Source organism: Chinchilla lanigera, unplaced genomic scaffold, assembly GCF_000276665.1.
Source record: "Chinchilla lanigera isolate Chin_1 unplaced genomic scaffold, ChiLan1.0 scaffold00043, whole genome shotgun sequence".
Classification (NCBI taxonomy): Eukaryota; Metazoa; Chordata; class Mammalia; order Rodentia; family Chinchillidae; genus Chinchilla; species Chinchilla lanigera.
Window position 1 is genome coordinate 3,750,757 of NW_004955444.1, and position 16,956 is coordinate 3,767,712.

Below are 16,956 nucleotides of genomic sequence, written 5' to 3' on the forward strand. Positions count from 1 at the left end.
GAGAAAACAGGAGTACTCTGAAATTCTCTCTTTTGATCACAGTAATAACCCTTGGCTCAGATTCACTCTGCCAGACTCGCTGGAGTATCACCTGCTTACAAGACATGGACCCGTCCAACAGAAGGTGGGTTGTTTCTGGCTGAGATGCATGAAAGGGCTTGAGCAACCATACTCAAGCCAGCAGTAAATACCCTCTGATGGAGCTACCTTATAATTGGGGATCTATCTTTAAAAATCTCGGTAAATATATGGAGAGCTACGCTATCCACTAGAGAGAAGGTATTCCAAAGAGGTGTTTATACAAGCAAAAATTTGAAAACAGAGATCCATGTGCCATACCAATGAACTATATTATATTCTGATAGTTAAATTTTAAGTAGTCATTATACTAAATAATAAAATAGAAAGAATAGCTGGGCATGGTGGCACACCCCTGCAATCCCAGCACTTAGTAGGCCGAGGCAAGAAGATCCCACTGAGTTCAAAGTCAGCTACATAGTGAGTGCAAGGCAGCCTGAGCTACACAGCAAGACTGTCAAAAACAAGAACAAAAAACTCATGACATTGCTTAAACTGACTAAATTTCTAAGTTTAAGTGGATGAAATAAATGATCAGTTAATTTGCTAAGTTTTCTTTCACTTTTAAGATATCTGCATATATAAATATATAAAATAACTTCTAGAAAGAATGAATGAAATATGCAGCCTGAAATACAATCTACCTTAGAATGGTAAATGTGGAGATCTTTACTCTTTTTTGTGCTCTATTTTTCATTTTGTGTTACAAAGTAGATATCCTTTCAGTATCATACATCTTTAAATTTGACATCCTAATTCTGCCGGGGAGGAAGCCCTTGGGAGAAAATCACGTGATGAACCGACTGTAGCTGTGTGTTGTTGGTGGAAGGGCGGGCGGTACCCTCAGCGGGAGCTAAGAAAGGCACGTGTGGGTGACCAGGGTGTGGCTTGGTGTGTTCTTGAGAGAAGGAGGGCAGAGAAGATGCAGGGCACACGGAGCGCAGGGGCGGCGCAGGAAAGCGCGCTCTGGAAGGGACCTGAAGTGGAACGGCAAAATCACATTTTGAGAGTATTCAAGTCAATGGTTTTATTGCTATTGCATGTGTTCCTTAAGCCCCCTCCAAAAACCTTCAGTAAAGTTCAAGGTGCTAGTGACTGTTATCTGTGAGTGGGTTTCTCGGGTCGCCTTAGAAAGAGCTGTTTCTTCAGCGGTTAGTGCAAATAAGAGCGGGTACACCCAGAAGGAGGTATAGAAAACTGGGGATCTGAGCTTGGTAAAATTCACAGACTTCTGGGTGAGAGCTGAACATTTCCATAGGACATGGAAATCAAGTGGAGTCACTGAGTGGATGAAGCTTGCGGCTCTGTAGTGTGGGCTGCATTCCCATCGAGTCCAGGAGACACAGCAGGGAACCAGAGGGGATTATTCTCAACTCTCCCAGTCTGATAAAACTCATCTTCTAAGTGGAATATTCATTTGGGACTTGTCACCCTTTCATCCTTTCCTACTTCTTTTTGGGCTGCAAATGTCTATCCTATATCTGCCCCTGTTCTACGAATTTCTGAAGCGTAGCACCTGTTCTGTCACACAAGCTTATAGATGGACAGGAATTCTGCTTCAGGTAAGCCTCTCAGTTCATATCTAATTTACATAATATTTTGATGAGACTTTGGACTTTAATGTTGATGCTGGAACAATTTAAAACTTCAGGAGCTGTTGGGATACAGTGAAGGTTATCGTGTGTGCAAAGACACAGGATTTGGGAAGCCAAGGTACAGAATGCTATGGGCTAAACTGCATCCCTCTAAAATTCCTCTATTAAAGGTATGCTCTGCGATATGATGGCATTTAGAGATGGGGCCTTTGGGAAATGAATTAGATTTGGATATTACAACAGAAAGGGTCCCATGATGGGATTAGTGCCCTTACAAGGGAAGCAACACTAGAAAGTACCCCTCCCCCTACCACGCTCCAGTCAGGACGCAGGATGGAGAGGGATGTCCACCACGCAGGAAACGAGCATTCAGCAAAGAATGAAATCAGCCAGAGCCTTGACCTAGGCCTTCTTAGCCTTCAGAACTGTGTGAAAATAAATTTCTCTGTTGAGGTAACCGGCCTATGGTACTTTGTTAGTAGTCTGAGCAGACTCATAAGCTGATGTTAAACAGGTAGCATACAACTGTACTTACATTTGAACTACAATTTTAAATCAAGTAGAAAGCTCCCTAAGTCACACCAAATAATTTACCTGATTTGTACAACTTGCATTTTGAAGAAAAATGCCAATTGTTGTTACTGATGTCAGCCTCACCTTTACCATCATTTTTACCTTCTTTAGGTTCTATATATCCTATTGACTTCTTGTTTCAACCTGGCATCTCACTTTTTCTTGAATGTCTTTCAACTGGTTTATTGCCAGTCTAATACATAAAAGTGATGTAACCCTGGCTCAGATTTCTGTTTCCACCTTCAATTCACTTTAAAAACTATGAAAAGTACTGTGCTCCATTTTTTAGGCTTTAAGATTATGTTGCTTTTAAAGGTTAGTCCTCAGCACCTGTAGACACACGGAGAGAACCATGGCTTCCTGCACTGATTTTCTCACCTACACCTACAAAGTCAGTTCTGCTTACCTGCTCATATGACCATCAAAGTGAACATTTTTATTTTTTTAGCAGGAAATTATGGTCCTGTGGCACATAGTAGATGTTATGGTGTTCCTCACAACTAAATTTAACAGGATTTAGAAAAAGGTATTGAGTTTCTTACAAATTCAAATTGAAGATGTATAAAAATAGAGGCAGGAACTCGTGAAAGTCACACTGTAAGGAATGCTATTGGTTCATGCAGAACAAACAAGAAATCAACCCTAGAGTCAAAGGAGGATTTCCATGGTCATGAATGATTTGCTATCGCTGAATCTGCAGACCTACACAGTGCCTGGCATGGGATAAGAACTTATTAAAATTGGAGCATGACCATATGATGAAGTGATGGCTATATCTACACACTTGACTACTGGGACGGGTCTTTATAGAAAGCACAGAGAATACTACTTTCTTATTAGTAGTAGATGTTGTGATCCAATCTTACATAACTTGCATCAAATAATTTACCTTTAATTTTGATAACACTAACTTAGTCTCTAAGTAACCTGTATTCCTGCACTGACAAGAGTTAGTCCTAAATAAGAAGGCATTATTCCTTGGCTTGGCGTCTTCTGGGTGTTTTCTGCTTTCATGACCCATTCTGGGATTCTAACCAAGAAATAGAACTTCTCATTGTGGTCTCATTGTAGCCTTTATTCTACAAACATCACCTATGAGTCTTTCTCTTCCTTTGTCTCTTATATGAGTTAGGCTCTCAGAATCTTTTTTAAAATTTTTTTGAGCTAATATCTCCCTATACAGTTTAGACTGGCCTTGAACACACTGTATAATCCTAGCTGTCCTTGAACTCATGATGATCCTCCTGTCTCAGTCGCCAAAGTGATGGGATTACAGGTATTAGGTACCACAGCTGGCTACATAGAGTCTGTTAAAGTGGCATTTTATTTGACTTGTAAAATTTATGTGGCCAACCATGCTCACTTAAGAAGTAAGGATACTCCCCAGTACCTCATTGCTTCCTATAGTTTATATATACGTGCTTTATGGAACTTCCCTCTCTTCCCCCCACCATATATAGCTACTTTGGAACCTCAAATCATGATAATTTTTAAGCTTGATAATAGAAAATCATGGCAGTGGTTCCATACACCCTCAAATTTTGTGATAGATCATTTAGATATGCCCTCAACCTGTCACTTTAAAAGTTTTGTTTTTATTTCACTAGACTTTTATGCATTTTCCCTTATGTGGAAGAAGGAAAGTAAGGTTTGAACTCAAGGTGATGTCAAGTTTAGTTTTGATCTTTCTGCTCACTAAATGTTACTTTTCTATTTCTCATATCAATTTCTTAACTATAAAAGAGATACTACAGATAAATGAGATAGAGTGAGACAGAGACAGAGAGACACACTGACAGAGATAAGAGAATATCATATATACATTTATCCTAGGCCATGTTGCTAAAGTAATTTAATGTAGATATGAATACAATTATAGCTGCAGTGATAGAAATTTAGCCAGAACGTATCCCTATTGAATTAAAAGACATGAAGCATAATGATAATCTTGATTGATTCTGAAATCTTGGTTACTGGAAAAAAGCAAGAACTTTCATTAACTAAATAACGTCTGACTGTTCACATCAATATTGTACTTACTTAATAAATTAGAACCTTAGCCACTTTTAATTTTCAAAATAAGACTGTCTTGAAATGCTCTCTTTTGGATAATCACATCCTCTAACAGAAAGGTGCAACAGCAAAACTAAAATGAAACAAGACTTGTAGCAACCAAAAGAAAACTCCTCACCAGTTTCCCTTGGCAAGGCTAAGTATGTCCCACAGCACTTGTCTTAGTGCCCAGACCTTCTCGGAACCACTCAACGCTGCTCACCTCTACTACCCAGCCTTCCTCAGCCCCTTCGATTCACAGGAAGCACGGAACTTTCAGTGCCGCTGCGTCCCCAGGGTTATCACATAAGTGATTTACCAACAAGTAGAGTTGATTTGTGTTAGGTCCTGACCAAGACTGATAAGAGAAGATCAGATACAGTTCTGAAATATAAAGCAGGAAAGAGATGTTATTTAATAAGAATTTCACCAGAGGGGCTGGGGATTTAGCTCAGCGGCAAAAGCGCCTGCCTCGCAAGCGCAAGGTCGTGAGTTCGGTTCCCGGCACCGGAGAAAAACCAAAAAAAAAAAAAAAAAAAAAAAAGAATTTCACCAGAAATATCAAAAGCTAATAGTTTGTAAGTTTCTGTGAGTGACAAAGATGCACAACAAACCCTTCCCTAAAAAATGTGCCCAAGTGAAAAATGATAGCCACAAATTTCCCTAAGGGTCTAACTTGTTTGCTGAGTTGGAGGAACGCAGTTCAGGCTGACATGATTTACTGGGGTAAAGAAGGGGAAGTGCTCTGCTACTGAAGATGTCTCTAAATTATCTTCAGAAACATAGCCTGGAACACCTTCTGACTTTTACATACACTTTAGATATGTTAGATTCTTCCACTAGATTCCTAAACAGAAAACCCAAGATATTACGAGACATGGCTCTACCACAATTGCTATTCTGATTCTACTTAATTTTATCCTATCTCTCTGTTTGATTTCTGCTGAGGGGAATTTTTTGGAAAAAGTGGTTGTTCAAAAAGTATCTGTGCAATTACTGCTGAATGAATTTTTCTCACATAACTTCTAGAAAATCTACCTCAAATGCTCTTCTCAAGCAATTTTCACCCCAAATCTAGATACAAGTATGTCTATAGTTAGAAATGTCTAGGTCACTCTTGTATGGTTGGCCCACCCTCACACAGTAGGGTGTACTTTTTCTATTTTTACTTGGCCCAAATTTGTTCTGCAAAGCCTGTTTCTTCTTTTACCTTTAATAAAACTTTGTTATTGTTAAATAAAAAGGAAAATGTCCAGATAGAGCTGATAATCTGTTGACTGCATAAAAACCAACATAATTAGGAGTAACTTTGTGAATATCGTTAGAAATATAAATTCTCCTCTGAGATTAAAGAGATGCTTATTATTATGGCTTGTATCTAGATGTCCTCTCAAAGCCTTGTGTCCTCATAGGTGGTGCTTTTTGGAGCTGGCTGGATTGAAGATGTGTAATACCGGAATTAAATGGGTGCAGTGCTAAATTAGTCCACAGATTGGTTTATTATAGTTCTGGGTGTGGATGATAGGAAGATCTACTCTGGGTGTGGGTGAGACCAAACAATAAGTTTATAGCTTGGACAAAATATAAAGGAAGAGAGGGAAGGTAAGATTGCTGCTTGCTGCTTGCTGCTTTGCTGCATTCCTGCTACACCATGAACAGTTTCTGATCTGTGATAACTTAAAGCCTGACAATTATGAATTGAAACCACAAAAAAAAAAAAATGTGGACTGGAATAAACTTTTTTTTCCTTTATCTGGGTGTGTCATATATTTTGTCTCGGCAATGAGAAAAGTAACTAAGACACTTATCCTGCTGTAGTGGTTGATTGATTGTGTCAACTTGAGAAGCTTAGAAGCTTAACTAAATTAGCTCAGCAATTCTACACCCTAGAGTCTAAGTAGGGAAAAGAGAAATGAGGAGAAACAGAGGAGCTTCCATTCCTCACAGGAGCTCTAGTCTTCACCTTCAGCTTGGACATCCTCTCCTGGCTTCTAGCGCAGACTCTTTGACTTCCGCCTTGGATCCTTCAGCCTTCCATTGTAGACTCTTCAGCTTTCCTTCACAGACCCATTGACCTCCTGATAGGGACTTGCACAGAACGCTGCAGTGACTCCAGACCCTGGACTGAGTCTCCCAGTCTCCAGCATGCAGACACCCTCTGCACATTTCCTCGTCCGACTCTGGGGCTGGCCATCATAAGCCGACCTTGTAATTTCTTATACATTTGCATATCCTGTATTATATCTGTTTCTGTATAAAACCTTGACTGCTACGCCTGCTTTCAGTATAGCTCAGACCAGGAAAAAAAAGTCAAAAATGAAGTCTGGTTTTGATGAATGCCATCCTCAGAGTTACAAAAGTGAGAGGCAAAAGCCATCAGCTTCTAGTTACTGAATCGGTTGACAAATCGGGTGCTATATGTAAAGACTTGTCATTTTTGGATGACAAAAGTCTTTACTTGTCTGTAAAGACTAGTCATCCAACAAATTATCAAGTATCAGGCATTTTAGTAGATTTCTAGAGGCAAAAATAATTACAAAACAGACTCATCCCCAGAGGATTATACATTAGAAGACAGACATATAAAAATAATGTGCTATAATATGTTTAAGTGAGAAAGTGGAAGTATCTATGGAAGATTCACTAAGAACATCCTTTCATTTTATCAGTTGTGAAGGTGAAAGTCTGTCAAGAAAAGCTTGATAGAGAAATAATGTTTGATTCTGGAATTGCCATCTGACAGGGGAAAACTGTGAGTGAATGCACAGGAAAGAATGTGGGGACAGCAGAAAAAAAAGGTGCTTGGATGACAGACAACATGGAAAATGTGGATCTAGCACCCGTGGAAATCATCCTGGGAAAGGTATTCACGCTTTCATCCGCCAAATTCACTGGATACTTACTGTGTATTATTCTCTATGCTAATTGGGTAGGGGGAAGATTTGTGCTCACTGACTAGTAGTTTAGGAGGCATACACACATAAAACTAAATTATCATTTTAATAGGCTAAGCACAAAGTACACATGGTATATGCTGGGGGACACCCCTTAGAGTCAGAGAAAACTTCCTAGAGATGCAATTTTTAAAAATCCTTCAGAAAGGCCCCTTAGTAGAAAGAAAGGATGAGTAAGACAAGTAGAAAAAGTATCTCAGAGAGGCTGTGACCCTCCATCATAGGGAGACCAAACACAGAAAAGTGAACGCAGCAGAACCACGAGACAAGTGACAGGAGCATGGAAAGCGCCCCCCGCAGATGGGAGGCTGGCAGGCACGGTGACGGCAACCACTCCCGAAATTCTAATTCTAACACACCCAGAAATTGTCAGTTATCTAAGTGCAGCTTTGCAATTTCCTTATCTGAATTATTTGCTCTCGGTGCCCTTCACCACTATGATCATTAAATTCTTTAATAAAAAGCATCTTCGTGTTTGTTCTCCAAAGTATCCAGAAAGAGGAGGTAGAGGGAGATTGCTTTACCCTCTGCAGTCGGGCTTGAATTCCAAAAATAAAAAGAAGACAAAAAACCCTCAAGGAACAGAATGGATGAGGCCTGAGGATCTGAGAAGGGGTGAAAATATGCTAAGTCCTTCATACTCATTTCTACCAAGAAAGCTCTCCAGAACCTCAACCGAGCCCAAGCAAGGGTCCTGAAGCAGAATGGCTGATGCGCCTTCAGAGCTTCCACAAATTCCCGGGAGATAAACTGGAACTGTTGGCAAATCTGTTCCTCAGCTCGAGTAATAGCAACTTGAAAAAAACTGGATGACTCACCACACTTGATTTTGGTAATACTGGGGTAGGAGCTTCTTGGGGTTTTGTTTTAGGGAACATTTATACAGTATTTTCAATTTTCCATGTCACTAGTGATATGTAATTAAGTGACATACCAATGTAAAATTAGTCTTTCAATATAGTTTTCTAAAGGTAATGATATGTAATTGAAGAAAAGTAAGAGTTGCTCCTACTTTAAAGAGATGACCGTATCACATTATCACATCTGAGTCATGTAGTAACCACACCAAAGAATAAGTATAAAAATGATGGGAACGGTGTTCCTCTGGAATTGCAATGCGTTTCTTTGATTCAGGCACCAATCAGAAACATCTTGCTACTTTAGGACTGTGATGGTTTGACCCCCACCCAAAGCCTAATGCGGTGGGAAGGGCAGTATACGTGACTTGCTGTTGGCGGGCAGGGCCTGGCTGAGGAGGTCGGGCATTGGCGGCACCCCCCGGGAGGACATAGTCTCCCTTCTGGCTCCTTCCCTCGCGCTGTTTTCTGGCCACCGCCACTTGGACACCTCCTCCTCTGCTATCCCTCTGTGCCACGATGCCCTGCCTTGGAACCAGACCTCCACGGACTGAAACCACCACACACGGTGAGCCAAAGTGAATCTATCCTCCTTCAGGTTGAGGGTGTTAGGTACTGGGTCACAGCAGGGAAGAAAGTGGCTAAAGCAAGTGTGCTTAGAATCACATATAAAGTAGATCAGTAGATGACTGGTCTGCCACTTCAAAATTTGTGGCTGTAAAATCCTGTGAGCTAAGATTTTATTCTCTATAAGTGGAAGTAATGGCTCCATAACATGTGTTAAGAGATACATAGGAGAATGATATAAATACCTGACACAGAATTGGTATTTAAAATGTTAGTGTGGTGACTGACAACTGATGGTCAGCTTATAACCCCCAGCTGAACTGAGTCAGCGTGGTGCTGGGTGTGGGAGGCCCACCTGGGGACTGTTGCCAGCAGAGTAAGAGGCAGAACTGGGGAAGGAGGAGCAGGCTGTTGGACCTGGTAGAAGCTGTAAGGAGCTCTTGGTTCTTTCGGAGGAGCTCATCATGCTGGTTTTCCTGATAAATTCAGCTGTTTTCATCCTCCAAGGAGCTCAGGACCTTGTTGGCACTGAGAATAGCTTCAGTGCTCTTTGGGGGAGCTCTGGTCCTTACTTTGAGCATCACTTCCTGGCTGCAGAGTGGAAGATAGTGCACTGCCAGGCTCCTGGAGAAGCTTGCTGCGTTAGCTTTGCTGATGGGAACTCAGCTGTTGGAGGAGCTCAGAACTTCACTGTTGCTGAGGTTGGCTGTGCTACTTTTCGAGGGAGTTTTGGTTCTTACTTTGAGCATCGATTCCTGGCTCCAGTGTAGATCCCTCAGCCTGCTAGCACAGATCCTTCATCCTGCTGGCACAGATTTTCTAGCCTCCACCACTGACCTTTGGGCCTTCCCAGCACAGAACTCTGAAACAGGCCTGCATGAGATACTGTTATGGGCCCTAGGCCTCCAGCTGGACTCATGGGAGGCATTGTTATGAGCTCTAGGTCTTCAGCTGGACTCATGCAGGGCATTGTCATGAGATCCAGGCCCTCAGCAAGATTCTTGGGTCTTTAGTGTGTGGACAGACTTTATACACTCCTTTGCATATGATTCTTTGGGTGAGTGTTATAAATAATCTTATAAGATATTTGTCCTGTATTATACTGTTTCCCCTTGCAAATATCCCCCAAACCACGACAGTTAGTTATCATTAACATTTCCATGAATTAAAATAAACCATGTCTACCTAAGTTTGAGTTCAGTTCCAGAGGATGACCTAGTCTATAATTTTGTCCATATTTTTATAAGGATAATACTCAAGAGGAACACTACATTGCTGCTGATGGTGGTTGCTGCGTCTCTTATACTGAGTTTGCTAGACACCAGGTGTGCATGTGACAGTCCATGTGTATATGTTAAGGGCCTCTCGCCACTGTTTCAAAAACACGTTAGAGAATCACTGTGGCAGGTCACCTTCAGCTGCAGGACAGTGCGACTCCCTTGCTCTCGATCCGCATCCCCGCTTCTGTCTCAAGAACCTTGTACGATTATTCATTTTTTCTCCTCAGTAAACACAGATTACTGTGTTTGTAAGCGCTTAAAGAACAGTCTAATAAAGGATATTAAATTATAATTGTCTGGATATTTACATTTAGACTCACAAAATATGTTTTCTCTTATGTCCTCACCAACTTTTATCTTCCTTTTCATTTTCCAGTTGTACGTTATAGTTGTCGCCGTGACTCTATACAAGATTCTAACAATCTCAAATAGCACAACAAAATAGAGTCAAAATCCAAAATAGAGTCAAAATCCGTACTATATGCTAAGATACAGTACTTGGGAAAAGAGAGAATACTTCATTATGTCAGTACAAGAGCTCCAGAAGTGTATTGATTAACTAGCATTTTTGGCACATTACCCACTTCCAAGAGTTTCTTTTAACTTTAGAAAATTTGAAGCACTACTGTTACACGCACAAATGTGGTTCTGTGAGGGAAAAAAGTGAAATCCCTGGAAAATATCAGGGACCGTACCTTTAGTGTCTTTCTTTTTGTGATGGGATTATTTTTCTCATGAGGTTTTGGCAGGCCCTTAAATTTTATGTCATTTTTGATTAATTCTTTTTGTACTCCGGTGACAGCTAATGGAATGATTTGAAAGCTATTTGCTTTACAAAAAAGATCCAATATAGCTGCCTTTTGTGCCCATTCTCAAAGCTTTTACTTCTTTCTCTTGAAATAATTAGTAAAAGAGAAGAAAGATTGCGGTAATTACTAAGCATTATAAACTCTATCTGGGTGTCTGACATTACCAGTAGCTTTCATTAAAATTAGATCGCTTGTCTCATTTTAAGGAAATGCTACTTTTTACTACTTTAATGATATAATCTGAAAAATATCTTGACAGGATAGTAACTCTGCAAATGGATTATAGACCTTTAAATATATACATATTTTTGCCTTTTTCAGAAATCTAGAGGGTGATTAAAGTTGTTCCTTCACGTACATCAAGTTCTTAAGATTGACATTATAAAAATGGATCAAAGTCATCAATTATTTTGTAAGAACCATCAGAGTTCTAATATTGTATTTGAAGTCAATTTTAAGAACACATCAAAAAGTGAAAGTTAAGAATATCTTTTCAGTACTAATCAAGTAATATCAAATGATATAGGATATGTAGGAGCAGGACTTTGTGCAAAGAGTTTTAATACGCACAACATTTTCAAGTCCTTTATCCCTGCTACATTTACATTTATATGTACAATATTTTCTTCATCGGTCCCTTTATCATTGGTGCTATAGCAAGAGTATAATATACAGAATAATTTTCTTGATTTATAGAAATGTTCTAATGATATCAGTGCACCTTACCAAAAAAGTATCAAACTTTAACAAGAATAATAAAAATATTTTCATATGCAAATAGCATAAGTACCTAAGACACAAAGGGAAAAAGAAGTGTAATAAAAACACAGGTCAAAATGTTATCCATAGATATCCAGACTATTTTTGCAGACACAAAAATAGGAAACTATCAAGCTGTATTCTGAAAGAATCAGAAGCCTTAAATTATCTTAATTAAGCATTCTTATTGTGGAAAGACAATTCAAAAGCTATATGAATGTAAGTATTTTTAATTGCTTGGATGATTAAATAGTCTTTAACAACAAAATCTTATGTATGTTATTATCTTCATGCTACATGGGGTCCATAATTATGTCCTAAGAAAATCAACAATAAAAATATTTGAAATTAATGATATCCAGCGTCATTCCTGAAATTTAATGTTCTCCCTGAAAAGACAAAGTTGATCCTATTAAATGTGATAAATGAAATGTAAATTAAAATTTTAATAAGGTGATGGTTAATCCACTTGTTCATGGCTAACTTGAACTCAGTTAAATTAGTTCCTTATTAGGAACACTACAGACATGATTTTTTCTAAATCTCAAGGGCAAATAAGTATAGAGGACAGTTTGCCCCTAGATAGTTCTATAAACTGTTATTAAAATTATCACTAGTCACTTTCTTCTGTGCTGTATTTCATTTAGAAAATCACTTCTGCGCTGTTAGAGATAGTAAAGGTTCACTAAGAAAAATCATGGCACCAGATATGAGCGCAAAAATGTATCCATATATGAGCTTTTATATGATATTTATCTTTACTCTGGATAGTTTGTCACCAAGAATTGCACAAAACAATTCTCAGGTGATTGTAAAATATCACATGGCTTCTAAGCCGGATGCATTCCTCCTAGAAAGTATACAGAGTGTTTAGTAGTTGTTAGATGTTGTCTTCAATCTCCAGGGCAACATCTTTCAACTCTGTGTACTTAAAGATCAACTATTATTGTACCTGTTGTACATTTAACGTGTCTATCGTAAATAAATCATCAATTTTAGACAAAATTTTAAAAATAGTTCATCATACATTAAAAATAAAACAACTACTAACAGGGCTGGGGATTTAGCTCAGTGGCACAGTGCTTGCCTGGCAAGCACGAGATCGTAAGTTCGATTCCTAGAAATGGAAAAAAAAACCAAACAAAAAAAAAATTGGGGGGCTGGGGATTTAGCTCAGTGGCAAAAGCACCTGCCTGGCAAGTGCAAGGTCGTGAGTTCAGTTCCCGGTACTGGAGAAAACCCAAAAAAAAAAAAAAAACACTACTAACACTCATAGTAATAATTTATGTTTCATGCAGAAAGTCTTTAATATTCTTTTACAAGGATGCCTAAAGTCAGACCATCACAGAGAACTTGAGCCACTGGCAAAGTACAGGTAGTTCATTCCTATCCTGACCTTTGACTTTCCCTGCATTGGAGAAGCCTAAGTCAATACCGCATGGCAGGTGATCTGAAATAACAACATGTAATTTCGGACTGTCTGATCTGTATGCTGTCTCATCTCTATCTCTTATTACTCCGAAGAAACACAGGAATCATGACAACATTATGCTCCGCCGTGACATGCCAAGACAGCAAGCACTTTACTTGCAATGAGGGAACAGTTCTGAGTTTCTTGGAAGTAAGTTTGTAGCAACTTCATAAAATGAAAGTTAAAAAGAATATATAAGCCACAACTTATAATGATGATTACTAAATACTACTTAAGAATTAGTGATTCTTAGCCATGTTTACCATATTAAAAAACTATCATACATAATAAAATAATCAAAATCATTGTGAAGAAAGTATAAATTTGGATTTAAAATGTCTTTACTTAAAAATGTCTTATAATCCACAATAATCAAAACAGGTAATGCTGGCAAAAGTTAGGACACACAGGAATAGGAGTAAACAATAAGGAGTAAAACTCCAGAATTAAGTCTACAGATGTATGGCCACTTTCTTTTCTTTCTTTTCAATCAGATTGTCACGGTAACGAAAGGGATTTGGAACAGCCTTACCAACAAGTTGTGCTGAGTCACTCTATCTCCACATGCGAAAGAGTGAAGTTGGATCCTTACTTCATCCCACAGATAGAAATTAACTTCAAATGGACCAGAAGTGTAAGTGTAAGAACTAAATCTATAAATTCCCCTGTTAGGGTATTGAAACCAGGGCCTTTGCACGTGCTATATCCTCAGCATGTTTTTAGATAAGGTCTTACTAAGTTGACCAGTTGCCCAGGCTGATTTCAAAATTATGATCCTCCTGCCTCCCAAACTGTTAAGATTACAACTGTGTACTGTTACATCCAGCTTACAAAGAAACCACCAGGCTTATAATGAAGGAATATTGGAGACTGATCTAAAGTAGAGTTAATTCTGGGCTCTTACTCCTTCTTCCATGGGTCTATTTAGCAGTTAAATTTGAAAATTTAGAGGCTATTAGAAATATTATGCAAAGCACACTACACAAAAGAAACTATAGATAACTTGGACTCCGTAAGAATTTAAAACTTTGTGCTTTAAAGGATGCCATCAAGGAAATGGATTTGGTGGTGGAAGAAGACAGGGAGTGGGCTGGGGAAAGAGAAGTAAAAATGATTGAGATGTGATATGAGAATCTGCCAGTTACCCAAGATGAATGTAATGATGTTTCACAAATATACACTAATAAAAATAGTTTGGAAGAAAAGAAAATGGAAAGATAACCAACAAAATGCAGGAGGATATTTCAAAACTGTCAAGCAATTCATGTCCAGAATATACAAAAGACTCCAACAATTAAACAGTGAAAAGACAACTCAGTCTAAAAATTTGGCATGATATTGGAATGGACAGCTCTCCAAAGAAAATATAAATGTCCAATAAGTATAAGAAAATGTTCTTAAGATCATTCATCATTAGTTGTATGCCAACTGAAACTATAATGAGATATTCCTTCTAAGAAGGCTAAACTGGAAAAGGCAGACAAAAGCAAAGATTGAGAAGGTGAAGAGTTTGCAAACTTCACTGGCTGAATAAGAAAATGATGCATCCAAGCCGGGAAAAAATGGCAATTTCGCGAATAGTAAGCATAGAGTTATCATATGACCTTGCAGTTCTATACCTGGGTATAAACCTAGGAGAAACAAAAATATATATCTTTATAAAAATATGTATAAAGATATTCAAAACAATATTACTCATCATAGACAAAAGTAAAAATGATCTAAATGTCCAATCACTGATGAATTGGTAAATAAAATGTGGCATATTAACATAATGGACTGTTACTCGGGTATAAAAAGGCAGGAAGTACAGATGCATTACAACACAAGTGAAACAGAAAACACATTCTAGATGAAAGCAGTCATTTACAATTGCTATTTTTGCATCATTCATTCTCATGTAATGTCTAGAATAAGGTAATTAGTAGAAACAATTGATTAGTGTTTTGCCAGAGACTGAGAGAAGAGAGAATAGGAAAAGTGCTAATAGGAATGGTGTTTCTTTAGAATAGGTCAAATACTCAAAAATTAATTAGTTGTAATAATTAATCAACTTTGTAAATATACTAAAATGGCTAAAGGATATTCAAAGCTATTAGCACAGATTATTACTATTGTAGAAAAAATTAAAAAATGCTTTTAGGTAACACCAAGATCATCTTCAAGATATGCTCAATTTTGGGAAAGAATTAAAAGAAAATTCAGCAGCAATCTAAAATATCTGTTTAATGGCTGTATACTATGATTCCGTCTGAACAAGAGGGCAGTGAGACGCATCCCATATTATAGGAAATGAAATTAAAAACTGAATTATTTTTGACCAAATTGTGGAACCAGAAGATTATAATTTCTTTTTTTATTTTAAAGATAAAAGAATGAAAGCATATAACAAACACACACACATTTACAAAATAACACAAAAACAATATAATTTCTAACTGTATATAAGAAATAGTATATAAATCTAAGGGGTTGCTTAAATCATGTAAAAAAGCACCTTTCTTCAGAAGTTAGCTAGTGTACTGAAAATAACTTCTAAATAATAATGGAGACAGACTAACACAAGAGAGAAATAAATGAGTGTATTGGACAATACACAAAAGACTAACACAAAGAGAATGATAAAAAAACTAACACAAAAAAAAACAAATAAATGGGTATGTTAGAAAGTATTGATTCATACAAAACGAAAGGATAATGGATTTAGACGCAATATTCATAATATGTGATTACTACATATACTGCAAATTTAAATTATATACCATGCTGGTTTATTAAAGAAAGAGTAATAGATATTACTAAATTTTCCTAATAGTTTAGAGATACAAGAATTATAATTGAATTACTAAATGGAATGATACAACCTGACAAGATGAAACTAGCTAAAATTAAAAAGATAAAACAAGCGCTTAAAACAGGAAAGCAGAGTAACATAATATTCTGAGGTTGGTATTTTGAGTGTTTACTCGTGATATTGGTGACTGAATTGTACTAGAGAGTTTATGAGAAAGAGCAAGAAAGATATTGCTCTGAGAGGGCAGCGTTATTTTCTGTGGCCAATCAAATATTCCTTCTAAGAAGGCTAAGATCGAAAAGGCAGACAAAAGCAAAGATTGAGAAGGAGGTGAAGAGTTTGCAAACTTCACTGGCTGAATAAGAAAATGATGCATCCAAGATGGGAAAAAATGGCAATTTCGCAAATAGTAAGCATAGAGTTATCATATGACCTTGCAATTCTATACCTGGGTATAAACCTAGGAGAAACGAAAACATATATCCTTATAAAAACACAATGGTGCCGTCCTGATAACTTCACAGAAACGATAGAGATAAAATGACAAAACACAGCAAAACGTAGAGCACTAGAAAGACTTCAGTTGACCCATTAGCTAGTATTTCCCCTTGACATCAGTAAAGCAACTTAAAATATTTCCACTCACCCTGTTAAGAATTTCATCTACCTGAAAATAAAGTAGATGAGATAGGTGGGATGAGGAAGTGCCCTGTAGTTATTTTTTTACAATAAGGGAGGAATTAAATGGCAAAGTGGAAGGGACCAAATCTCGGAAAAAGGTTATCCTGTCCTCTCAGACAAAGGTGAGGAGAGTCAGAAGTGAAGACGTCATTAAGGGTAGAAGTACTTCTTTAACAAAAACTATGTTTCATCACCTTTGATGTTTCCATATACTAGTGGAGTTGAACACTTTTAATAGAACTTCTATATGTATGTGTGGGAGCAAGAAGAAAGAAGGGACCCACGGAAGCTAAAGTTATGATGTGTGCCTAAGAAAATAATTGAAACCCAACAAGAAACTAGTGAGGGATGTAGCTCAATGGTACAGCACTTGTCTAGCAGGCAGAAGGCCTTGGGTTCATGCGCAACAACACAAAAATAAAAAGCAAAACAAGAAATTCATTTAGTGAGAAAAGCACCAAAGATTTCGATCTTAAGAAAACAGGC

At 37.8% G+C, this 16,956-nt stretch overlaps 1 protein-coding gene across 1 annotated transcript in view; it reads left to right on the forward strand.

Moving 5' to 3' along the window:
• Positions 1–8,565: 8,565 nt before the first annotated feature.
• The window catches only part of LOC106149357 (translation initiation factor IF-2-like), a 53,042-nt gene continuing 44,651 nt past the window's right edge, over positions 8,566–16,956 (forward strand). The window contains exons 1-2 of the mRNA XM_013518137.1: positions 8,566–8,677; positions 13,490–13,629. Coding sequence (XP_013373591.1) covers positions 8,629–8,677; positions 13,490–13,629 — 189 coding nt within the window. The 5' untranslated portion in view covers positions 8,566–8,628. The remainder of the gene's footprint in view (positions 8,678–13,489; positions 13,630–16,956) is intronic.